Source organism: Nicotiana tabacum, chromosome 2, assembly GCF_000715075.1.
Source record: "Nicotiana tabacum cultivar K326 chromosome 2, ASM71507v2, whole genome shotgun sequence".
Classification (NCBI taxonomy): domain Eukaryota; kingdom Viridiplantae; phylum Streptophyta; class Magnoliopsida; order Solanales; family Solanaceae; genus Nicotiana; species Nicotiana tabacum.
Window position 1 is genome coordinate 12,373,005 of NC_134081.1, and position 26,981 is coordinate 12,399,985.

The 26,981-nt window shown below is 36.9% G+C and overlaps 1 protein-coding gene and 1 pseudogene across 2 annotated transcripts; one reads left to right on the forward strand and one right to left on the reverse strand.

Moving 5' to 3' along the window:
- Positions 1–10,611: 10,611 nt before the first annotated feature.
- Positions 10,612–24,931, forward strand: LOC107814246 (ribonuclease MRP protein subunit POP4). Of its 2 annotated transcripts, XM_075230893.1 has the most exons (8): positions 10,613–10,929; positions 19,693–19,728; positions 19,826–19,902; positions 19,993–20,246; positions 21,402–21,470; positions 21,596–21,654; positions 21,947–22,048; positions 24,374–24,931. In XM_075230893.1, exons 1-8 carry the CDS (start codon positions 10,695–10,697, stop codon positions 24,469–24,471), a joined length of 930 nt encoding a protein of 309 aa, XP_075086994.1. In that variant the 5' UTR covers positions 10,613–10,694; the 3' UTR covers positions 24,472–24,931. The 2 variants fall into 2 exon arrangements, with proteins under 2 accessions (XP_075086998.1, XP_075086994.1); XM_075230897.1 differs by lacking the exon at positions 21,402–21,470 and having other exon boundaries at positions 10,612–10,929.
- Positions 12,593–19,409, reverse strand: LOC107814245 (T-complex protein 1 subunit epsilon-like; annotated as a pseudogene).
- Positions 24,932–26,981: the final 2,050 nt, after the last annotated feature.

Genomic DNA, 26,981 nt, shown 5'->3' on the forward strand with positions numbered 1-26,981 from the left:
GATTTTTCGGGTTTTCAATTTTTTTTTCCATAAAGTCTTCATAGCACAAAACGTAAAATTTGTGCTCCAAATATTTCCTTAATCGTATTAAGACAAAACTATATAAGGTATTTTTCAATAAAATAACATAAATATGAGATGAATCATGACATTGTACTAAAATATTCAAGAATAAAGATAATAAAATCACATAAAAAAAATATTATTAATAAGCCATGATGAAAACAAACATAATTTAAAATTATGACTAATAAGTACTATTAATGACTAACCACTAAAAGAAAAAAAAAGTTATACATTTTATCTAAAACCATAAAAAAACTAAAAAATAGATATCCAACACTATTTTCATGTATAGTACAATTGAATGTATTGTCTTTTATTAGTATTAGTATTGATTTAATTTTGATTTAGGATTTATTAGATTTACTAATATTTATGGACTATAAAACTTATTGGAACATCCAAAAATTATAAGCCCAAGCTTGAAATAATACGTTAAAAGATAAAATTATGAAAAAGCTTAAGAAATATTTATAAACTACACTACCATAAATATTTTTATGTATTAAATATATTTAAAATTTCTATACATATAATGTCTGTTTGGTTTGGTTTCGGTTTGACATTTTTTAGTTAAAATCATACCAAACCAAATATGGTCGGGTTTTTTTTTCCAACACCAAACTAAATTAAACCAAACCATAATCGAATTTTTTTTCTCGGTTTGACTCGGATTATCGGATTGGTGTAGTTTGTCGGTTTCATTTGTACACCCCTACCCCAGATAATATCACTTATCCTTATTATTGAGCTTTAATTACGAGGAGATTTGGTAACTACGAATCCTATCTAACTATATCTTACTTGAGTTTCATGATTAAATTTAATTATGTAATCATTCTATTTAAAACTAATGCGTCATTTTAAAAAAAAAATCTTCTAACGCTTTGGTTGCTCCGTCATGATAAGAACTTTTATTATGGACATTAATATTCCTCTTCAAAATGCATTATATAGTTGTCAAAGAGAGAAACATGTTTCGGCAGATACATTTGGAATTGTTTGCCATTGTGCTTTGTTTATTATCATTGTACTAGATGACTCTTGCCCGCGCTTGCGGACCCAACAATTTAGATTCTAATGCAACTTTACTTTATATTGCAATTAAGAAACAAGAACATTTCATGAGATGTACAGTTATGCCAAAAGAACAAAGACAAAATTAGACATAAAAACCCCACGATGGCAAATACGTACATCGTACATCGACTGATATCTCCAAATTATGAAAAAGTCACCTTCAATCTTATGTTATCTTGAAAAGGCACTCAACATGGGTGTTGTTAGTCATGAACTTAATTAAAGTAAAAAGTCGCCTTCAATCAGATCTTGTGTAATTGTATGTAAGCCAAGGCAATATGTTTTACTTTATAAACTTTTAGAGTGCCCTTTTTTTTTCCTTCTACGTCTATACCTGCTGAAATCAACTCAACTCCCTTCTCTTTCAGCTGACGCGGCTTGTGGGTAGGCAACGAACTACTAACATTTTCACAACTACAACTTATGCCTGCACCCTTGACTCGACATGTATGTATTGCAAACTGACAAGATCTTTACGATATATCTCCTCTCTCTACAGCTTTCAAGCTCAAGAGTCAAGAAGTAACATAATAAAAATATTGGCTTCAATTAGAGCCCTGAACAAGTCCTGCCAAGGTAATTGCTAGTAAGTTCCGCCAAGGTAATTGTGAACCTGGCAATTTTCAAAGATTGAAACTTCAAGAGAAGGGAATTATGTAGGATATTTCACAAGAGCAGCAGGAACAAGACACTGATACTTTTTATGAATGAAAACTCTCAGCAGAACAGCACATGATGACCAATATTAGGAGAAACACACAACAGAGAAAACCATTAATAACTTAACAATGCAAACTAAATGAATCACAAATAATCATGCTACCAATTGAAAAATAAGCATTATTCCAAAGGAATTCTAAGAATCAAATAACTGTAGTTATTAGAAAGGAAAAAAACATAACCATGGATTTATTATCATCTAGCTACTTTTTATTTAGTTTTCACAAATAATTGGAGGTGTTTTATTAACGGACGATGTGATGATAAATCCACTTCCCTGCTTATGCAATAGAAACAATACCCTTTTATGTTAAAAATTATAAAACGAAAGTAAAACTTGGCAACTAACAGTAGTGGATAACTAAATAACTAGTAACAATGCCGCTCGATATGTATAATAACCAACAATAATAACAACCCAGTAAAATCCCACTAATGGGGTCTGGGGAGGGTAGTGTGTACGCAGACCTTACCCCTACCCTGAAGGAGTAGAGAGGCTGTTTCCGAAAGACCCTCGGCTCAAAAAAATAAAAAGACAAAATGACAAAATGACAAAAAGGAAACAATATTAGTATCACAACAACAATCATAGGATAAATAGGAACACCATGAAATCCAGAAGAAAGATGCAAAGCAAAGGGAGACAATATTAGTAAATATTAGTATCACCACAACAATCATAAGAAAAATAGGAACACCATGAAATCTAGAAGAAAGATGTAAAACAAAAGCGATAGCTAGTAAATAGGACATGCACTGAAAAGCGAAATAGTAAGCCACAATATTGCCAATACCTATCTTAGACAAAAATCCTACATGGCTAGTCCCACAATGGTACGAAGTAAGGCACGACTCAACTACCTCCTAACCTACAACCCTAATACTCGACCTCCACATCTTCCTATCAAGTGTCATGTCCTCGAAAATCTGGAGCCTCGCCATATCCTGCCTGATCACCTCTCCCCAATACTTCTTAGGTCGCCCTCTACCTCTTCTCGTGCCATCCATAACCAACTGCTCACACCTCCGTACCGGAGCATCTGGGCTTCTCCTCTGAACATGTCCGAACCATCTAAGCCTCGCTTACCGCATCTTGTCATCAATGGGAGCCACATGCACCTTCTCCCGGATATCATCATTCCTAATCTTATCTATCCTAGTGTTCCCGCACATCCACCGCAACATCCTCATTTCTGCTACTTTCATCTTCTGGATATGTGAGTTCTTAACGGGCCAACACTCAGCCCCATACATCATGGCCGGTCTAACCACCGCTTTATAAAATTTACTTTTGAGTATCGGTGGCACTCTCTTGTCACACAGGACTCCAGATGCTAACCTCCACTTCATCCATCCTACCCCAATATAGTGTGTGACATCCTCGTCGATCTCCCCTCCCCCATGGATAACCGAACCAAGGTACTTGAAGCTGCCTCTACTCGGGATGACCTGCGAATCAAGCCTCACATCTACGCCCTCTTCCCCTGGCTCAGCGCTGAACTTACACTCCAGGTATTCCGTCTTCATCCTGCTCAGCTTGAAACCCTTAGACTCAAGAGCTTGTCTCCAAACCTCCAGCCTCTCGTTAACACCGGCTCGCGACTCATCAATCAGAACTATGTCATCGGCGAATAGCATGCACCATGGTACATCCCCTTGAATATGGTGTGTTAACGCGTCCATCACCAGGGCGAATAAGAACGGACTGAGCGCAGAACCTTGGTGTAACCCCATTACAACCGGAAAATGCTCAGAGTCGTCTCCTACTGTCCTAACCCGAGTCTTAGCCCCATCATACATGTCCTTAATCGCCATAATGTAGGGAACCGACACGCCTTTTGCCTCCAGGCATCTCTAGAGAATTTCTCTAGGAACCTTGTCATACGCTTTCTCTAGGTCAATAAACACCATGTGCAGATCCTTCTTCCTCTCTCTATATAATTCCACCAATCTTCTAACAAGGTGTATAGCTTCTGTAGTCAAACGACCCGGCATGAACCCGAACTGGTTGTCGGATATAGACACTGTCATTCTTACCCTCGCTTCAACCACCCTCTCCCACACTTTCATGGTATGACTTAGTAATTTGATACCCCTATAATTGTTACAACTCTAGATATCACCTTTGTTCTTATACAATGGAACCACCGTACTCCACCTCCACTCATCTGAGATCCTTTTTCCCTTAAAAATAATATTAAACAACCTAGTCAACCACTCCAAACCTGCTCTCCCCACACACTTCCAAAATTCTATCGGAATCTCATCTGGCCCGGTCGCTCTGCCCCTACTCATCTTACGCATAGCTCCCACGACCTCCTCAACCTCGATATGCTTGCAGTACCCAAAGTCACGGTGACTCTCGGAATGCTCCAATTTGCCTAGCACAATATCCCGATCCCCTTCTTCATTCAGAAGTTTATGAAAGTAAGTCTGACATCTTCTCTTAATCCGGGAACCTTCCATCAATACTCTACCATCATCGTCCTTGATATATCTCACTTGGTCCAAATCCCGAGCCTTCCTATCTCTCAACTTGGCCAGTCGGAATAACTTCTTCTCCCCACCTTTTTTCCCCAATTCCTCGTACATACGACCATAAGCCGCAGTCTTAGCCTCTGTGACCGTCAACTTAGCCTCGTTCTTAGCTTCCTTATACCTCTCCATGCACTCGCCTCTCCTCCTCACCTATGCTCCCTACTAACTTCAGGTACGCCGCCTTCTTTGCTTCAACTTTACCTTGAACCACTTCATTCCCCCACCAGTCTCCTTTGTGCCCACCAGATACGCCCGTCGAGACCCCTAACACCTCTCTCGCAGCCTCCCTAATATAGTTTGTTGTCGCTGACCACATAGTGCTCGCGTCACCCCTACTCCTCCAAGCTCCCATAGCCGACAACCGCCCCTCTAACGCTTGGGCTTTATCCTTAGTTAAGGTTCCCCACCTGATTCTCGGTCTTCCTCGAGTAGTCCTTTTCCTCCTCTTTAACATAATACCAACGTCCATCACTAAGAGCCTATGCTGCGTCGCGAGTATCTCACCCGGAATCACCTTGCAATCCTAACATAACCCTCTGTCACACCTCCCGAGAAGGAGATAGTCAATTTGGGTCTTCGCCACCGTATTCCGAAAAGTAACCAAATGCCCCTCCCTCTTCTGAAATCTAGAGTTCGCAATCACCAACCCAAAAGCCTTAGCGAAGTCCAACAACGATGTACCTCCTCCGTTCATCTCCCCAAAACCGAAGCCTCCATGCACCTCGCCATAACCACCTGCGGTCGACCCAATATGCCCATTGAAATTCCCTCCTATGAATAGCTTCTCAGCAGGCGGAACCTGGCACACTATCTCATCTAACCTCACAAAGAGCCTTTATGATCAATGAAAGGCATGTTTGCAAGTATAAATATACATTCTCTTAGCACAAACAAAATAGCACATTGCAATAGGTACTCTAATAGTTGGAGTAAAATTGGACTACACATATAGTACACACATGAGAGATGGTTTCCTTCTGTATACTGAGTTGATGCCGCTGTTGCCTTAAAAATTCATTTACTAACTGAGAAAAGAAAGATCTATATGTTCCTTTGACATTGTTAATCTTCTCTTTCCAAAATACTAATTTTCTTTTTCTATTCATTCATTTAATTTCTTTGTACTTGCTTACGTTTTTGGACAAAAAAGATAGCAATCACGCGAGAAGAAGGTAGATAATAAGAGAATAAGATAGTTGAATAAGGATTGAAGAAGCTTGATACTCATACTCCACGTTATAATGGTAATGGATGTTGAGTTTGGGTTCGTTTTCTTCCTTTCTATCTTTTTATTTTTCCAATGGCCCATTAGAGGCTTCTCTTCCTTTTCGTTTAATTTTCTTAGAATTTCTAAAGATCTTAATTTTTTATTTTTTTGAAATAGTAGTATGAAAAAATTGGTTGAAAAAATAAAGAATAGAATTCAAGAAGCAAAAGAACATTATGTAATAGCTTGTAATTGATCTTTCACTTCTAGCTCAGAATTGGCTATGTCATCCGAATCAAAACTACAAATGCAGAACTGAACTTTAAAATCAAGGAGAAATAAGAAAAGGAGATAGAATAGTAAGACTCACCAATCAGAAGCAGTGGAACACCATAAATCTCCAAGCGAGGGTAGCGGCAAATAACTGTAACAATAGCCCAGTCCCAAGAGCAACTATATTGCCATAGAGGGAGAAGCGTGTATGTAAAGCATAATAAAAAAGCGTGTATCTCCATAGCTCCTACTATAACTGGAGGAAAAAAGGCGCAGAGAGATGCTAAAACTCAGGCAAAGAGGAAGGCGATGAATGGAAAAGCTCTAGAGGATTTTAGAGCCACAAAGAAAGTAAAATAGAGAAGGGGTATGTGACAATTCTGCATAGGGTAAAAGAAACGCATACTAACTTAAGTAAAGAGTAGAAAAGTCCAATATGCCCTTAGTCGACCATCATAGGTTTCTATAGTATACCTATCTTCGTAGCAAAGAAAGATTCTAATCTTCAACTAAGATTATTCGCTATCAACCACATGATCTAACTGAAAATAAATGGAGAAGCAACTCACTAAATGTTTGTGAAACATGTTTTCCTAGAAGGGGAGCAATGTTGTGTTAAGTTTAACATATTTATAAAAATTAGCGTACTAATTACACTCCTTTAAAAGTTAAATTCATAATTAAAATAACTCTCATCACTTTTACTTAAAATGTTTTCACCACCCAACTAATGTTACACACATGCCTAAAACGCAACACAAACCAACATAATCGGAAGCTGATATTAGTATTCTATCTTCTGAGAACTAAGCTCTTGGGTTCTTATATCTTTTGTCATAATTGAAAGCCATTAGATCAATGTAATTCTCTAATGAATCAGTGATCAATGATCCAATAAGCTTCTGGATGTTTTTTATCACCAAGTTTGAAGCAGAACAAACAGAAAAAGGGAGGAATGCACAAGCATTCCCTGAACAGACGGCGAAATATATAAAGGCAAAGAAAAAAGGTAATTTGCATGACTGTAAAATTCCATCTCCACACAATCAACTCGTGTAATTTTATCCCTAAGAATTCATCTGAAATATAGAATCAATTCTGTTCCAACTTCCCCGAATTAGAGCACTATGAAAAATATATGATTATAATATTGAGAAAATTCAAGTAAAACAACCTCAAATATCTCACATAATACACTCATGACAAAGACATTTAAGAAACGGGTATACTAAAAATAAAGAATGCTCTAAAAAGAATATTATCTCTGTACATATCATAAATATGTTCCCAGAGACTGCACCTTTAAAGAGCAGCAAATACATGGTAAAAGAGCACCATTGTTGTCGGCAAAGAACTCCAAGTTATGCCCTAAACACTTCTACCTCACGCCTAACTCTCCAACAATAAAAGTCAAATCAGACCGGAAAACAAATTCCTCATAAAGATTAACCCGAAAAAAAGAACAAGATTTGGACAAAATTTAAAAGAGGAGGTGACCTGAAAGTTGCAATACCAAGTTGAGAAAACGAAGAGAACTGGAAAAGGCATTAGTAAGTCTGGAGAACTTGAACATATAAGGAAATGAAAGAAGGTGAAGCAATTGATCTTCCTACAGATTTGAAAGAAAATCATACATGTAATTGGAATAAGGGAGGTGAAAGAGTTCTGCTTCTAAAATTGTGTTCGAGTGTTACTTGGAAAAAGCAACCTGGAAAGGGTATAATGACAAATATACCCTTGGTCGACCAACTTCTCATTTATATATAATAGAAAAAAACAAGCGTAAAGAAAATTACTTTTGTACAAATTTAAAGGATGCTCTTCATTATTCGGAGGCAAAAATTGTATTCTAGGGATGAACACATGCTTGGAAGAACATTGACCCAGCATAATTTTTGCATGTATGACGTTATTGTCAAAACCTCTATATACCGTCCTTGTACCATTACATATATCATTTGATGGATCAAAGTTTCTCAGTAACATGATGGGTGTATTTTCTTCTTCTAAAATCGACATGCGTATATGAAAGATTAATTTTAAATTAATAAGAATATCTTCAACTCTCCGATTAAAAGCAGCTAGCAATTTGAAGAAAAAAATACTAATGCATCATAAAGCCTCAAAGTTAACCAAACTAACGTAAAAGAAAACTAAAGTGATTTAGCTGTACAAATGAATTAAAAATTTACTAAAGTATGTGTTTTGACTTGTTGGCTTTTAAAGACTTATGAATTATGGCTGAGTGGAAGAGGAAGAAGGCATATAATGAAATTTATACAAATTAAAATTTACAATTGTTCCTAATTGAACGAGAACTCTTTAAGCATTTAGATAGTTAGAACCTAACCCATTACAAATTAGACATAATAGCTGTGAAAGAATTTTTGTGTTTGTTATATGCACAATAACCTAAATTTGACAATAAACATGTACGGTGGAAGGCCATTCGATATTAAATATTTAAAATTGTATATGCCGTGACATGTTTTCTAGCACAGACAATTATATGTTGCTCTTTCAAGAAGAATATTAATATCTACAATAAAAGTTCTTATTATGACAAACCAACCGTCATAAGGGAACATACACAAAGAATAGCATCGACAAAAAAAGGCCTTAGGCAAGATATGATCACATTGTATATTTATAAACGATAAGTACATAATAATATTATTTAATTAAGACGACTAAATTGATCATTTTTGTAGGTTCATATGATGATGTCCAATATGTTTGAATTCATATATTACGTTAATGTAATAAAAATTTTCCGATATTTTTATTATTTATATTTCTCTCATTAATTAAATTTGGTGTCCCTTCATATAAACAATTGACTAAAACATCACGTGTTATTACTCACGTGCAACACACGTTCATAGAAACTAGTACTATATTAAAAATACGAAGGCCCTCAGCGAAATATTGTTTGCCATTTTTACCCTTTAAATTATAGAGTTCACATTAGACAAAATAGTAATTTGAGTATTTCATTAATATTTAGAAATAATTATTTAATTAATTCTCCTACAAAGACAAAAGACAATCTTCTTTCTTTCTTGCGCGCAAAGTACATGTTGTTATATTTATTTAATCAATAAAAATATATATGAACTATGATAAAAGCATAATGCCTCCGAGCAAAATATTAGTAAACCTTTTTAGCATTTAAAAATAAATTTTAAATAGGATAAAATTAACATTTAATTATTTTTCTCAATATTTATAACTTTGAAATCAATCAAAATATTATGATTAAAGTATTAACTTAATTGCCCATTTTTATTGATTACTACATAACGAATCATAATATACATGGTTATTAAGACAAAAGCAATATTCATAAGATATTCTAATTTCAAATTACTAATAGATTTTCTTTTGTATACGTTAATTTAATTTGTTACTTAAATAAATATTATGAGACACGATCATGAATAAATGAATATAATTCATTATATGTGTGTCAATCTCATGATCAATATTTATTATTTTCAAGAACTCAACTTTTTACTTAATATTTATTTTGTGACTAAAATCATGCTTTGAATGTTATTTATATATACTTTTAAAATTATTCTCATCAATATATGGTACAAGCACAACGTGCGTACCCTAAGACTAGTTTTAACAAACATGAGGACTATAGCTTGTTTGGATGGTTGTTACCCGTTGTATTGTATCGTATTGTTACTTTAAATACAATGTTTGTTTTGATTGTTACTTAAATTTTATTGTATCGTATCGTTAAGTCCGTCGTTACATAATGACGAAATGTGCCACTTTATGTAACGACCGATTTGGTGTGGTCGCGTCGTTACCTTGTCTTTTTCTCTCAATCTCACACTTTATTATTATTAAATAATTTTATTTTATAATTTATCCTACATTTTTATATAGTAATTTTACTCTGTATCATAAATTTTCTTTATAATATTGTAAGTTTATTCTTTATATTGTCGGTGCGTGATATCATGAAACGATGACAAACAATACAATCTATCCAAATATTGTATTTATCAAACGATACAATACAATACAATACAATATGATACGATACTTTATGAAACGATACGTAGCAATCATCCAAACAAGTTGTAAGGTTATGTATCAAGGATCAAAATAAACCTACCCATATACTTCCTACGTGTTGTTCCTCCAAATTTTCCTGTATTCACTAAAATCCTGGTTTGAGTCTACTCAATCGGGAGCTTTACACAAATAGCCGACCAGATTTGCTGTTTATTTTTCTTAGTGGACATCAATTAATTGTAAATATACGATTATATATATATATATATATATATATATACATATATATATATATATATATATATATATATATATATATATATATATATATATATATATATATATATATATATATATAGCCGTATATATTTAAGAACAGATCAGATGTGCGTTTATTTGGGTTAATTCTGCTCGAATCAATTTAAGAATGAAAAATTAATTTAAATAGCTGCTCTATTCAAGCACTTAAATTTAAAATAGCCGACAGATATATAATATATGTATTATTTATATATAATATATATAATCATATATAATTATTATATAATGTATGTATATTGACTAAAAAAATAAAGAGTAAATTCGATCGGTAAAGATCCCAATTCTAATTCAGACCTTTTTTCTATAGCCTAATGATTGGCCCATAAATTGTTGCTAATACTTTGGCCCATTTAAATGAATTGAAACACAAACATTCTCCTAACGTAATTTCTTGATTTCACTCTCAGTTGTTATATTATCACCAAATAATAAGCTCGAGTAGAGAAGGGGAACAACAATGGCGATGGCTGAAGAACAAAAGAAACGAACAATGGAGGCATTAGAGCGAAGATTTGCGCAATCCAAAGCTGAGCTTGAGTTACAGCAGCACAAGAACAAGAAAATCTCAGTTGCTACTACAACGACAACAACTCCTGTTGAGAAAAACGGTGGACATACTCCCCAGGGCATCAATTCTTCGCCTTTGCCCTTCAAATCAAAGGCAACTTCCTCTTCTATATCATCCAAAAAAGGTTTCATCTTTTTACCTTTTCCTCTGTATTTCACTGCTTTTGTTTTAAAAAATTATTAATCAACTATGCCTCAATTTCGAATTACTGGGGAAATACTCCATAGTCGTAGTTCGCTGTTCCAATTTTTGATGAGTCAAAGGGTTTTTGATTTGACTACGATTTTTTTTTCCCCAAAGATATATTTAGATATTGTGATTTATAGTTTTTTTTTCTTCTAAAGTAGTTTATGTAAGTTTGTTTTGATTATTAAGGAATGCGTGACTGTTGTACTTCAAACTCCGCCGTGCTTCATTAATAAATTGTACATATTCAATGATTCTTTTAAGACGAATACAAAATTTGAACCAAAGTTACTAGGTTCAGCCGAATGTGCACCCGACACTCTGGCTCTGCGCCCTAGTGTTTATACTCTCACCAAAGCTTGGAGGAAGGAAAATAGAGCAGGAAAAGTCTGCTCTTTGGTGTTTTATCTATTGTCTTTACAGTTGAGATGTATTCTAAGTGGAAATAAACTCAGAAAGTTGAAACAAACTACACTTCTTTTTATACATAACATTGGTGTATCAGGTCAACTTATGTACACCTTGACTATTCCGCCGGGTACATGTTACCTCCCACCAGGTACCCGGTAACTCTGTCCACTCAGGTGAAGAAATCATCTAATGTTTTTTGCCTCTTCTAGGGTTTGAATCATGATCTCTAAGGTTTTGCACCTACCTTATTGACCACTAGGCGACACTTTTGGTTGCAAGTTGAGACAAACTACACCTAGGACAAGAACTTATATTACATGTTCAATGTTGTGTTTGGGTATATCGAGTTTTATAGGATGAACCTTGATTACAACAACAACAACAACAATAACCCAGTGTAATCCCACAAGTGGGGTATGAGGAGGATGAACCTTGATTACTAAAGAAAATGATTTTTTCATATTTACATAGACGGATAAAGTGAGGGAAAGAGAAGAAAGATGATGACTAATGAGAGTTTTTAGGAACCGGTTTTGGCTGTAACAATGACAAAATTAGATTTAAGTTTGATTAAAATCCTAATATAGCCTTCATCTGGTCACTAAATTGCCACAGTTCGTGACAGTGTATCACTTCCTAATCATAGTGTCAGTCATTTTTTCTCTTCAATTTATTCAAGACCAACCTAGTGCTCATGCTTCCACATTTTCCCCAGAGCCTGCATTATTTGTGTTCAGTAGCGGAATCCAACACTAGAACAGCTTGTCGATGTTGACCACGAAGTCCCACTATTTAGAAAGAAAGAACGCACTTGCAATTACTATGTTTAATTCTTTCTCGTTGATTGGAACTGTGTTTTGGAATTATATGTGATTGGAACTGGTTTTCCGAAAGAACTTAGTTGTAATTGCATTATAATTCACTGTATTACTGCCCGAAAATGATAAATGGAGAAGAAAACTTGTTTTATGTGACCTTATAGCAGACAACATGTTTTACGTGCAGAAGACACATGTAGTTTTTCTTTTTCTATGGCAGCTGAATAAAATGAGGAATTTGGTTTTGTTAGATTTTTTTGGAAAAGGGTAAAATCCCTTAGAGATGGCAATAAGCTTTTGATAGAGCAAATTGTGACAAGGCACCGATCATCAACGGAACCAACATGTTCAATCCGAAACTCACAACAATTGGTCAACCACCAAAACTGTACTCAAAACACATGACATAGAAACCAAAACTACTTGGAGTGGCATTGCCAAAGGTACCGTGTTCATCATCTGTTAGGCGAAGCAAAAGTTTGCATTTGCGTACTTAACATCAATAATCAGATGGACTAATGACGTCGTCAATCTTTAGAATCATCTTAACAACCCGAGTTGCAAGCAAAATCTGCTGTTGCTTCCCAATCTGCCTTAAAGACATGTTATTCACGCATGTCATTTGTGCCTGTTAGTTTACAACATGTATATAGTGTAGTATTGTCCCACATTGGTAGAAGAGTAGTATGTCCTTGTATAGTATAGCTATAAATAAGGACCTCTTGTATTGTATTGTTCATCCAATATCAATAACATATTTTCTCCTGTGCCTTCTCACATGGTATCAGAGTAATTGTGAGAGACTTATCGCTGTGCATAAATTCCAGCAATTCCGGAAAAGAGAAATCGCTGTGCATAAATTCTAGCGATTCCGGGAAAGAGAAATCAATACTTTTTTAAGGTTGTTTTCTATCTGCTTCATTTCTGACAGTGTTGTGCAAAATCCAACACTACCACAAGAGTTGTCACTGTCCGACGACCAAACCCCAGTGAAAAACTCCGGCAGCAGCCTCCTCACGCGCCTCCACGCGCCACCAGAAGTTCACGCACGTGAGCTCACGCGCCGGCGCGTACGACCACTTCCGGCCATTTTTTGAAAATCTTCCTTCAGAACAATTGGGTCGCCTGGTAATTCCGATCCTACCCCTACTGTTTTCATTTCATTCCAACAACTTTGAGTTTTTTCCGGCAGCTACAGTACTATTCCGACAGCTCCAGTAGATTCCGGCAGCTATAGTATTTCAGTATTCTGTTTCTGTGTTTCCGTACACTGTTTCAGTGGATTACAGTTGATTCTTTCTCCTATTTGGTAATAATTTGCAACAATGTCTTTGGGATTTGATGCTTTTGGGTCTAGAAACATGAGTTCTGGAAGCTCTAGTGCTATTATTACCTCGGAACCTTTAATGGGAGGTTCAAACTACTTAGCTTGGGCTTCATCTGTCGAGTTATGGTGTAGAGGTCAAGGTGTTCAAGATCATCTAATCAAACAGTCTAGCGATGGAGATGAAAAGGCAATAGCACTTTGGGCAAAAATCGATGCTCAGTTATGTAGCATCTTGTGGCGATCTATTGATTCCAAGTTGATGCCCTTGTTTCGTCCATTCCAGACATGTTATTTGGTTTGGGCAAAGGCACATACCTTATACACTAATGACATATCTCGCTTCTATGATGTGATATCACGGATGATAAACTTAAAGAAGCAGGAATTAGATATGTCTACTTACTTGGGTCAAGTACAGGCAGTCATGGAGGAATTTGAGAAGTTGATGCCAGTTTCTGCTAGTGTGGAAAAACAACAAGAGCAGCGACAGAGGATGTTTCTCGTTCTTACCCTCGCTGGACTTATTAATGATCTTGATTCAGTACGCGACCAGATTTTGGCTAGTCCGTCTGTCCCTACAGTTGATGAATTATTCTCTCAATTACTCCGCCTTGCTGCAGCACCAAGTCCACCAGTGATCTCATCACAGATATTTGATTCCTCTGTTCTTGCATCCCAGACAATGGATGTTCGGGCATCTCAAACTATGGAGCATAGACGAGGAAGAGGTCGTTTTGGAAGATCTAGACCCAAGTGTTCTTATTGTCACAAACTTGGACACACTCGTGAAATGTGCTATTCCTTACATGATCGTCCACCCAAAAATGCTTTCATTGCTCAGACCGAGACTCCAGGTAACCAAGGATTTTCTTTATCTAAAGAAGAATATAATGAGCTCTTTCAGTATCGAGCAAGTAAGCAGACATCTCCACAAGTAGCCTCAGTTGCTCAGACTGATACTTCTGTTACTGGTAATTCTTTTGCTTGTGTTTCCCAGTCTAGCACTCTTGGCTCATGGGTCATGGACTCCGGCGCTTCTGATCACATCTCTGGTAATATATCACTTTTGTCAAATATTGTATATTCACAGTCTCTTCCCACTGTTACTTTAGCCAATGGATGTCAAACTAAGGCAAAAGGAGTTGGACAAGCTAATCCCTTGTCTTCTATCACCCTAGATTCCGTTCTTTATGTCCCTGGCTGTCCTTTTAGTCTTGCATCTGTTAGTCGTTTGACTCGTGCCCTCCATTGTGGTATATATTTTATTGACGATTCTTTTATTATGCAGGACCGCAGTACGGGACAGACAATTGGTACAGGACGTGAATCAGAAGGCCTTTACTACCTTAACTCACTCAGTCCTTCCACAACATGTCTAGTTACAGATCCTCCAGATCTAATCCACAGACGTTTAGGACATCCGAGTTTATCCAAACTTCAGAAGATGGTGCCTAGTTTATCTAGTTTGTCTACATTAGATTGTGAGTCGTGTCAACTTGGGAAACATACCCGAGCCTCCTTTTCGCGTAGTGTTGAGAGTCATGCAGAGTCTGTCTTCTCCTTAGTTCATTCTGATATATGGGGCCCTAGTAGAGTCAGTTCATCTTTGGGATTTCGTTATTTTGTCAGTTTCATTGATGATTATTCAAGATGTACTTGGCTTTTCTTAATGAAAGTTCGTTCTGAGTTATTTTCTATATTCCAGAGTTTCTGTGCTGAAATCAAAAAACCAATTTGGTGTTTCTATTCGCATTTTTCGCAGTGATAATGCCTTAGAATATTTATCTTCTTAATTTCAGCAGTTTATGACTTCTCAAGGAATTATTCATCAGACATCTTGTCCTTATACCCCTCAGCAAAATGGGGTTGCTGAGAGAAAGAATAGGCACCTTATTGAGACTGCTCGCACACTTCTAATTGAATCTCGTGTTCCGTTGCGTTTTTGGGGCGATGCAGTTCTCACAGCTTGTTATTTGATTAATCGGATGCCTTCATCTCCCATCAAGAATCAGATTCCGCATTCAGTATTATTTCCCCAGTCACCCTTATACTCTCTTCCACCTCGTGTTTTTGGGAGCACGTGTTTTGTTCATAACTTAGCCCCTGGGAAAGATAAGTTAGCTCCTCGTGCTCTCAAGTGTGTCTTCCTTGGTTATTCTCGTGTTCAGAAGGGATATCGTTGTTATTCTCCAGATCTTTGTAGGTACCTTATGTCAGCTGATGTCACATTTTTTGAGTCTAAACCTTTCTTTACCTCTACTGACCACCATGATATATCTGAGGTCTTACCTATACCGACCTTTGAGGAGTTTACTATAGCTCCTCCTCTACCTTCGACCATAGAGGTTTCATCCATACCAACCGTTGAGGAGTCTAGTGTTGTTCCCCCTAGTTCCCCAGCTACAGGAACACCACTCTTGACTTATCATCGTCGTTTGCGTCTTCCATCAGGCCCAACTGGTTCTCGTCCTGCACCTGACCCTGCTCCTGCTGCGGACCCTGCTCCTAGTACACCGATTGCACTTCGGAAAGGTATACGGACCACACTTAACCCTAATCCTCATTATGTCGGTTTGAGCTATCATCGTCTGTCATCTCCCCATTATGCTTTTATATCTTCTTTGTCCTCGGTTTCTATCCCTAAGTCTACAGGTGAAGCGTTGTCTCATCCAGGATGGCGACAGGCTATGAGTGACGAGATGTCTGCTTTACATACAAGTGGTACTTGGGAGCTTGTTCCTCTTCCCTCAGGTAAATCTACTGTTGTTTGTCGTTGGGTTTATGCAGTCAAAGTTGGTCCCGATGGACAGATTGATCGACTTAAGGCCTGTCTTGTTGCCAAAGGATATACTCAGATATTTGGGCTCGATTATAGTGATACCTTCTCTCCCGTGGCTAAAGTGGCTTCAGTCCGCCTTTCTCTATCCATGGTTGCGGTTCGTCATTGGCCCCTCTATCAGCTGGACATTAAAAATGCCTTTCTTCATAGAGATCTTGAGGATGAGGTTTATATGGAGCAACCACCTGGTTTTGTTGCTCAGGGGGGAGTCTCGTGGCCTTGTATGTCGCTTGCGTCGGTCACTTTATGGTCTAAAGCGTCTCCTCGAGCCTGGTTTGGTAAGTTCAGCACGGTTATCCAGGAGTTTGGCATGATTCGTAGTGAAGCTGATCACTCTGTGTTTTATCGGCACTCTGCTTCAAGTCTCTGTAGTTATCTGATAGTCTATGTTGATGATATTGTTATTACTGGCAATGATCAGGATGGTATTACCAATCTGAAGCAGCATCTCTTCCAGCACTTCCAAACTAAGGATCTAGGCAGATTGAAGTACTTTCTAGGTATTGAGGTTGCCCAGTCTAGCTCAGGTATTGTTATTTCTCAAAGAAAATATGCTTTAGACATTCTTGAGGAGACGGGGATGATAGGTTGCAGACCTGTTGACACTCTGATGGATCCGAATTCTAAACTTATGCCAGGACAGGGGGAGCCGCTTAAGCGATCCTGCAAGCTATAGGCGGCTGGTTGGAAAATTAAATTATCTCACAGTGACTAGACCCGACATTTCTTATCCTGTGAGTGTTGTAAGTCAGTTTATGAATTCTCCCTGTGATAGTCATTGGGATGCAGTTGTCCGCATTATTCGATATATAAAATCGGCTCCAGGCAAAGGGTTACTCTTTGAGGATCGAGGTCATGAGCAGATCATTGGATACTCAGATGCTGATTGGGCAGGATCACCTTCTGATAGACGTTCTACGTCTGGATATTGTGTTTTAGTAGGAGGAAATTTGGTGTCCTGGAAGAGCAAGAAACAGAATGTAGTTGCTCGGTCTAGTGCAGAAGCAGAATATCGAGCAATGGCTATGGCAACATGTGAGCTAGTCTGGACCAAACAATTGCTCAAGGAGTTGAAATTTGGTGAAATCAGTTGGATGGAACTTGTGTGCGATAATCAAGCTGCCCTTCATATTGCATCAAATCCGGTGTTCCATGAGAGAACTAAACACATTGAGATTGATTGTCACTTCGTCAGAGAAAAGATACTTTCAGGAGAGATTGCTACAAAGTTTGTGAGGTCGAATGATCAACTTGCAGATATTTTCACCAAGTCTCTCACTGGTCCTCGTATTGGTTATATATGTAACAAGCTCGGTACATATGATTTGTATGCACCTGCTTGAGGGGGAGTGTTAGTTTACAGCATGTATATAGTGTAGTATTGTCCCACATTGGTAGAAGAGTAGTATGTCCTTGTATAGTATAGCTATAAATAAGGACCTCTTGTATTGTATTGTTCATCCAATATCAATAACATATTTTCTCCCGTGCCTTCTCACAGTACCAAAGTGTTAGATCATGAGAGTAGCATGAGAATTTTGTCTTCCATTTAAGCATGCAAAAGATCTGTATTTTGCATAATATTGGCATGAATGAGTTTAAATGGTGTGACGTAGAATCCAAAGCATCTGTAAATGCCCTGATAGTATACTGCTCAACTCCTGGGTGTTTATCAGCTGCTGTTTCAACAGCAATTGAGCAAGAGATCTCTGCTGAACCACCACCCATATACAATAGAATTATTGCGGATAAGATTTCTAGCCACACACAAAGCATAATGGATACTACACTATGTCTCCTTTGTTACCACCACTGATAAATAAGGTCACAGCCTTAAATTTGCACAATGTTCAATGCATGTCATTCTGTTCTTTATTGTACCAAATGATTTCTCTAGAACCAGACTAGTTCTGTCAAGTCTTTTTAGTTGTCAACTCTTGAAACCTTGGCACAATTCTCCCACCTGAGCAATTGCTATCTGCTCCAACTCCACACCTCCTACCCATCTAACAGCAGGTTGATTTATATGCATCAGTAAGTAGTTTGCTTCATCAAAAAAACCCCACTGGTAAATAACTGAAGTGGCACCAGCATCCTTGTATTTTTGAACCATGTCATCGAAGTACTTCTGCTCATCCTAAAGTTTGATTTTTTTTTTACAGTATCAACGTCAACCTTGTGCTTGGTCTTTGGTTTTGGAGGCTCAAAAGGACAAGTCAAAATGGCAATTCTTGCATCCTCAATTTGCTTTGGCATCTGAGGATGACTCGTATCTTTGCCAACTACAATTCCATAAATTAGTTCTCTATCCTATAACTTTCCACCTTTTGCTCAACTTTGAATAGGTCTAGGCGAACATCCTTCCTCTCTAAATCTGCAACAGCTAGATCTGCAACAGCTTGCATTTGTTCACAATCTTAGATGAAAAAGTAGTCCTGCAGGTTTGAATCAAAGCTCATTCCCTCCAAATTCAAACTTCTACTCAATTCGCTCCAAATGCTAAATTTATATCCTTGAAGCCATTTCATATCCTTCCGTGATTCAAATAGGGTGATTACCACGTTTTAACAACCTCTCCGCTTGTTCTAGAAGTGCCCAGCCATGTCAACAACTCCAGTAGTTCCATTACCAAATAATCTTGACTTCGTGACAGCTCAACCATCAACTTCTTAATCTGATTTTCAACATCCATCTGCTCCAAGATGGTTGCACCATCATTTCTGATGGTGACATCACCATTAGGGCTCTGAAGCATCTTCATGCCCTTAGAACCAAGAGAAGTGCGGAGAATGCCAGCTATGACTTTTCCAGCATAAGTGTTAGCATTTACAAAGCGATGAATATTTCCTTTTTTAAAAAGAATTGTTGGCCTTTTGAGCATCAAGGCCTCTTAATCTGGTTTTCTGTTCTTGCTCCTTGATTATTATGAATGGCCTACCAAATTCATCAAATGCCTACGCCATTGCTCCGCTGCTCTCTCCACCAGATAATGAGATGGCACGGAAACTTTTGCTTTGAAGAAAATATATGCAGACAATGCAATGAATTCCAGAGTGAATCTTTAGTCTGTATAGCAGGTTGCAGAAACCTAAGTTAAGTTCAGTGCTAAACCGTGGATTTCTTTCTTTTTATTCTCTTTGATTTATCCGTAGTTAAATTGTGGCATCCAAAAACAGTGTAAACAGTTGGCATTTTCCAGGAATGTAAGTTAAACATCTTAATGTGATTCCCTCTTGATTTCATTCTTTAAAAAAGTGATTCCCTCTTAATTTATCTCATCCAAACATTTTCCTGGTTTATTTGTAGGCTATTTATCTTTTTCTGGCCATCCATCTTCTCAAGGTAAAACCTTTCTACTGTATGCTTCTCTTACATTTTTATCTATAGAAAGGTATACATGAGACTAATCTAGGATGCTGAATTTCATCCTGTAACATAGATGTTGAACTGAATAATCCAGCGTACCTTCAACTCTCCCATTCAGTAGACGAGAATCTTCTGAAAAATACTACTGAGGTAAGAATACACGTGAACAAAATAATGCTTCAAGAATGCGCACTATTAATTAATAGCTTCTTTATTGCTCATCCCCTTTGTTTTTTACAGATTACTGGTACTGTTAACGATATTTTGCACGATCTTCTCCAACATGGTGATTCAGCCCAGAAATATATGCAGGGGTCAAAAAATGTGAAAGTTGATAACTGGATTCTTCTTGATAATGTTGTTCAAAAAAGTAGCATTGCTACTGGAGCTCGTAATCGGGCTTTGCAGAGACAGTCAAAGAGATCTAAAAGACATATGTCCATAAAGCAACATAAGAAATTTGGATCATTTGATTTGCCTCAAGAGTTCCACAAGTGAGTTGCACTTTTTTTTTTTTTTTTTTTTTAAATAATTAAGTTTTAGCTTGTCTTTTAAAAACATTCTGCCCTTCTCAGTGAGGAATTATGTTTTAGTTTTTGAACTTGATACAGTGCACCGCGTTTCGTTTTTTTTCTTCTGTTTAACTTGATGAGTTTGATTATGTCCGAAGTTGAATGCTGAAGTCTCATGGTGGTTTATAGATTTAATGTTGGTGTGATTATTTCCTTATTTTAATATTGTAAAAAAATTGGTAAGTAATCTTTTAATTAAGAGCCATCACATGAAAAAGGCAGTAAGATGACCTTTTCATGAAATGGCTCTTGAGTAAGAGATTAGCTGCTGCACTGTATCTCATGTTGCATGTGATGCCTGTCCTCTATTTGCTGTGGTAATTTTCTGCACAGTTATCCTCAAGAGAACAATAGATGAATAGGCTGCTAGTACTTCTCCCTAGTGTTATTTGCTTAGATATTGCTTATGTAGAAAGTTAAAGGCTTAAAAGGATATCTTACACCCGTGTGGTTCCACTACATAAAATTCAGTTTCCGAATGATCAAATTCAGCTGTCTACTTATTTGACTTTTTAGCTATATTATTCATCTAGGATTCTAGGGACAAAGTTCTCCCACTTCTTCAGCAGGAAAGATTATACTTTTAAGGGCTCGACTTTCTGGGGCTTGCGTCTGTAGGGTCAGATTGAGCCAAATATTCCTAGACCTCACAGTTGATGATACCTCATGGATATATAGTGCCAATGTTGGCTTGGCCATATTCCTTTTTGTTCTTATTTTGACTAGTTAAGTTCCCTGTTTTCATTTGTTCTTTTATAGGTTGGGTGTCTTTTCCCCCCTTTTCTGCTCTTTTTTCCTTTTTTATTTAATGTGGATACACACACACACACACACACACACATGCAGACACATATGTTGCATTGATTTGAGCAGCAAAGTTATGTACTCACTTTCTGGTGTTGCCCAGATCTATGTTATTCGGACTCTTTAAAAATGTTGCTGGGTGCGTGTCGGATCCTCCAAATTTAGTGCATTTTTTGAGGATCCGACACCGGTGCGGCAGCACTTTTGGAGAGTCCGAGCAACATAGGCCCAGATCATCTCTTGTTCTGAGAATTCTTGTGGCTTGTTCTACAGCTATGACATCTTCAAGCCAATGCACGATAAGTGGAAAGACTATGTAACAAAACTCCTGAAGAATATTGGGTTCGCTTTTTGTTTCCTCGCTTTTGTTTATGGTTTTGTTTTTCAAGAAAGAAGCCTTTTTCTCTAATGATTCAGCTAAACAATTGACTTGTATGTCTCTCTCACCTGCAGTATTGGCCTTGCAGGAAAAATCAGTTATCACAATGTCTCCTTAATGCAGACTTACATGGTGCACTAATTCTAGGTAAATAACAAACCCACTCTCCTTTTAACTCTTTTAGGTAGACCCTTCAAAACTATTTTAAGGAAATGCTATGTTATTAGTCGCTGAATCTGTCCTGTCTTAATGTTTTACAAGGACCTAAACGTTCGTTTGAGCTAAATTACGATAACCAGTTATCTTTATCTAAAGCCTGAAGAATAGACCTGTCATAGAGAAATTGGGTTCACTGTGTTTAACTCTTGCACACTGGCACATGCACACAGAGAATATAACAACTTCGTTTCTGAAACATTGTGGCACTTATTTCCTGCAGTTGTTCAGTGCAAAATAGCTGGCTTAAGTGGTGTACGTGGTATCATGATTCGTGAGACCGTAGATACATTTGGAATAATCACAGAAGACAACAAATTCCAAGGTTTATATCCTGTTCAATTTTTCATTTTGTTGGTAGCTAGCTATATGAACTTATGACGTAGCAAATATATGTCTTTTGCTCCACTTTCAGTAGTCCTAATACCGGAATAGAACAAATTATGATGCTTGCTGCTTCTGTCTTCTCTTTTCTTTAATTTTCTTATGCTGTCTTGGTTGAGTAATTTTTGCTTGGGCTACTCGCCTTGATAAGCAATGAATTAAGCACCAAGTGCGGCAGTTTTTTCAAGTTCTGGTAGTTTTCGTCTCTACTTGTGCCATTCACATTTTAGCTTTATTAGATTGCATGTTAATTTTGAATCCACAGGAAAATCGGCACCTTAGTGGATTTGTTCTTGTTCTAAAAGAATTATTATAGGAATAGTCACCCTTCCTCGGTCTCTTTCTGGGAATCTTACCTCAGCTTAGGCTCATTTTATAAATACTCTTGTCCAACCTTATCCTTATTTCAGCTACTTAGTTCTTTGACTTCTCATTAAGCTGTGAGTTGTCACACGTCAATTGTTGCTGTCATTGCAACCTGAAACTTTTACTTGATACACCTTGTTGGTAAATTATGTATATTCTCCAAAATATTATTTAAATTAGCTGGTCCTTATTACAACAACAACAACAACAAACCTAGTAGTTTCCCACAAGTGGGGTTTGGGGAGACTATTAGCTGGTCCTTATTATGTTATAGAAAGTTTCAGAGACTGGTTGACTAAGTCTGTAGTTCCAAAACTTGGATTTTCACATCCTGGAGAGTGTGTCCACTAAAAATCAAAATGGAGCAGTGGCCTTTACTTCATCAGTTACTGTTTTGAATGAATTAGCATTGTCTTTGAAGTAGGCTGTACTGGAATATAAGGAATGAATCATAATTCTAGATAACTTCAACCTTGTATGTGAAAATCTTGAGTTCTTTGCATTTTTTCACAACCTAACATGTATGTAAATTTTTGGTTTGCACCATATCTTCTTAATTTTTAAGATTTGCCCCCCCAATGTATTGATCTTCCTGCAAAATCATTAAAACACTCATCAATGAAGGGGTAAAGTAGGAATGCTATAATTTTAATTCCATTTAATTTATCTTTCCAAACACACTTGAGTCTACTCTTTAGAGAGTATATATGTCATCTTGTTGGGCATAAAAGGATGAAATCTCAGTGCATACTACTCCTTTTTGAGTTTGTTTGTGCCACCTTTTTTGTTGGAAATGCACTGTGAAAACAAAATCGAAAATAGAAAGACAGGAATAGAAAAGTAGATGATTAGAGGTTCAGTTTTGTTAAGAAAGGAGCCAAAACCGAACCTACAGTTATCAGATTCTATAATCGCAAGTGAATATTATTAAGCACTGCAGACTACAGACTTAATTATAGGTACATAGAGGTTGTGAGTTCGAGTCACCCCAAGAGCAAGGTGGGGAGTTCTTGGAGGGAGGGAGCCGAGGGTCTATCGGAAATAGCCTTTCTACCCTAGGGTTAGGGGTAAGGCCTGAGTACAAACTACCCTCCCCAGACCCCACTAGTGGGATTATAGTGGGTTCTTGTTGTTGTTGTTGTTGTACATTAGTATGCTGTTCTGCAGCTCTACTTTTCACAAGCAGTTATATTAAAACTCACGAGAAGCCGCCTGAAAAACCATATTAGACAAATTGATTATTTATCTGAAAATCATTTTAGTTGAGAAGCTTTTTACATAGATAGAAATTATAGTATCGTACTTGCACCAGTGCTCTTGAGGAAACAAAACTGCCAATATTAGATACACTCATAATTACTGGGTGTGTTTGGCAAAAATTAACTAATTTAATCAAAATTCTATTCCTTATCAATACAAATGTAATAAACAAAAATCCTCAAAACAAAAAATGTAATCAAAATTCTATTATTACTACTATTTTGTCCCTTTGCAAATGAGTTGTTCTGTGACTTGCAGAAAGATGAATATATTAGGGGGCAAATCGAGGGTAGGTTGCAAATAAAATAATGATGTATACATGAACAACAACAACAACAACATACCCAGTATTATCCCACCCACACCGTGGGGTCTGGGGAGGGTAGTGTGTACGCAAACCTTACCCCTACCTTGTGAGGATAGAGAGGTTGTTTCCAATACACAAAATGATGTATACATGAGGAATGCAAAATGCAAAGAGCTCGAAATTCTTTAACCAAGCTAAGAAAAAACTATTTCTGTTTCCCTTTTCCATTTATACCAAGATGAGAAGGGCATGGTGCAAGAATGAAGAAGTCCGGTTCTTGTTAATACTTGTTTTCCACTGCTTTTCTTATCCAATTGCTTATCTGAACTGCAGTTGTACCAAAAAAGCTTTCTGTATTTATGCTGCAAGTGGACTGCTGGAAAGTTACATTGCTCGGAGACAAACTCAGTTCGAGAAACATGATTATATGATATTGTTAAGACGGAAATTTATCATATGGAAAATGTCTTAGCATTGTAGTAGTGGCTTCATATGGAGTACGACGTTGATGTGGATCAACTCCTATGGTAGCACATAATTTTGGCCGAGTTACTACATCTTTAAGAAGACTGGAAGGTTTCATCGAAGGGTTAACCAAGTTTGACTAGTTTTAATCATGGATTTGACCAGACTCGAGGATGACTCAAGTATGGTTCCACACGCCCCACTAGCCTCTCGACTCCTTGAAGTTATAATAGGACTTTATTATTTTGAAGTATAGGAGTAGTGTACGAGTTTTAGTATATTTATCTGAGGCTCTATTGAAGCCTTTTGGGGTTCTTTAAGAACTCTTTGGAATTCTTCCCTTGTCTTTGATATCTTTGGATCATTTCTTAAGTAATTAGAATGTAATTCATGTTAAGGCAAATAACAGTTTTAAACAATTTGCAAGTACTCCTGCAATTTTTGCTTTCTATGCTTTTGAAAATACAAATAAATAAATATATAATAGAAGCGCATTAGTTAATGCAGAATATTTTCTGAGTATTGAATAATTTATATTCTTACGGAATGAATTGCATTAAAGGCATGAACTACACAAGCGTTACCTATTGGAAGGCGGAGCTATAATTTTTTATTAAAGGAGGTCAAAATATAATGAAAATAAACATACGAAAAAGACAAGGAAATTCAATATATATATATATATATAGAGAGAATTTTCTTTACCTATGATAGATGGAAACAAAAAGTTATCTTTTTATTATGGTAAAACTGAGAGTTCAAACCAAAATTCAACTGAACAACCGAAATAAAAAGTCTATGTGAAAATTGGGAATCCAAAACTAGCTAATTAAGAACATGTTTAATGATTCTAAACATGATCGTGATATACATAGAGATGCAAACCAAACAATATGTAAATAAATTCTTCACCTGCTATCTACTGCTTTTAAAAAAAAAGGGTAATTACAGTTCTATCCTGTGAAATTGATCATTCAGATACTACAAGGCCTATGAACCACTTCGTCGATTTTTTTTACTAAATATATGTATTAATACTGTGAGGAAACGGATAAGTAGGAAAAAATGACGTCACTTGACATAAATTGTGTCTTGGTGTGTTGATTATGTGCTTGATTTTGCTCTAAGTGGTTAGAGGTTCAAGCCGCAATTAGCACAACTAGTAGAGTTGAACTTAGGCTCTTTTCTAACTTAAGACTCAACAAAACTAATAGATAAAAGCTATTTATTGTCTAGAGGTATGATAATTAAAGTTATTATTCCAATTCTTCTATAAATTTTGATACCGCTCACAAAAATTCCTGCATACTAGGGCTGCTTATCGGGCGGATTGGGCGGTTAATTACTCTTAACGGTTTGGCTTAACGGTTATCGGCTTTTAAATATATTAATCCGCTAGCCACCCGATAAGATATCGGGCGGATTGGTATCGGTTTAGCTCTTATCGGGCGGTTATTGGGCTGTTTATCGGCCTAATTCAATTTATTGCGTGTATTAATTATTTGTTGACCGCCTAGCATACAAATTCAGAATAGAAAATTATACATTGAGTCCAAACATACATGTCTGTTAATGCCTACATAAGAATGATGTAGTGTGTCATGTGTTGTAGAGTGAAAAAAGATGTGGCACAACACTACTGTTCTTCTATTAAACATAGATAACATGCATTAGTTTTAAAAAACAAAAGCAGAGGTGAACTATAGACATCAACTTAAACAATCTTGTTGTAGGGTGGGAGAATAAGCTAAGCTAAGCCAAGCCTGGGATGCTCTGATGCATAGTACGTAAGGGTTCTGATTATTTAGGAATTAGGCGTTAGAACTTAGAGATAAAGTACTGGAAGAAGTGGAAGGGTTTTTGATCTTTAATATATATATATATATATATATATATATATATATATATTCTTAACGGGTTAACGGATTATCCGTTAAGAAAATTGAATAATCCGCCTCCAAACCGATAAGCCGTTAATAAAAAAATTTCAATCCGTTCCCCATCCGTTAAACCATTAACCCGATACAAATAAGCCATTAAGCTTCGATTTCGGTTCGGTTTTTGGTTTCGGTTTGGTTTTGAACACCCCTACTGCATACGCCCCTGCCTGCCTATAGGTTTATGGTAAAGTTGTCTCCGTGTGACCTATAGGCCACGGGTTCGAGCCGTGGAAGCAGGTACTAATGCTTGCATTAGTGTAGGCTGTTTACATCACACCCGTTGGGATGCGGCGCTTCTCTAGACCCTGTATGAACGCGAAATGCCTTGTATACCGGGATATCGTTTTTTATACTATGAGGCCAAATCTTAGTCAAAGTCTGGATGCTATAATGGCTGATGTAGAGGAGCATCAAAGTGGAAAAACTCACCCCACAAGCAAAAAATATAAACAGAATACAAATTTGGCAAAGAGGCTTTAATTTGCTGCCATATATGCATGTCCCTTTAGTGTACTATGAGACTCCAAATTAAAGTG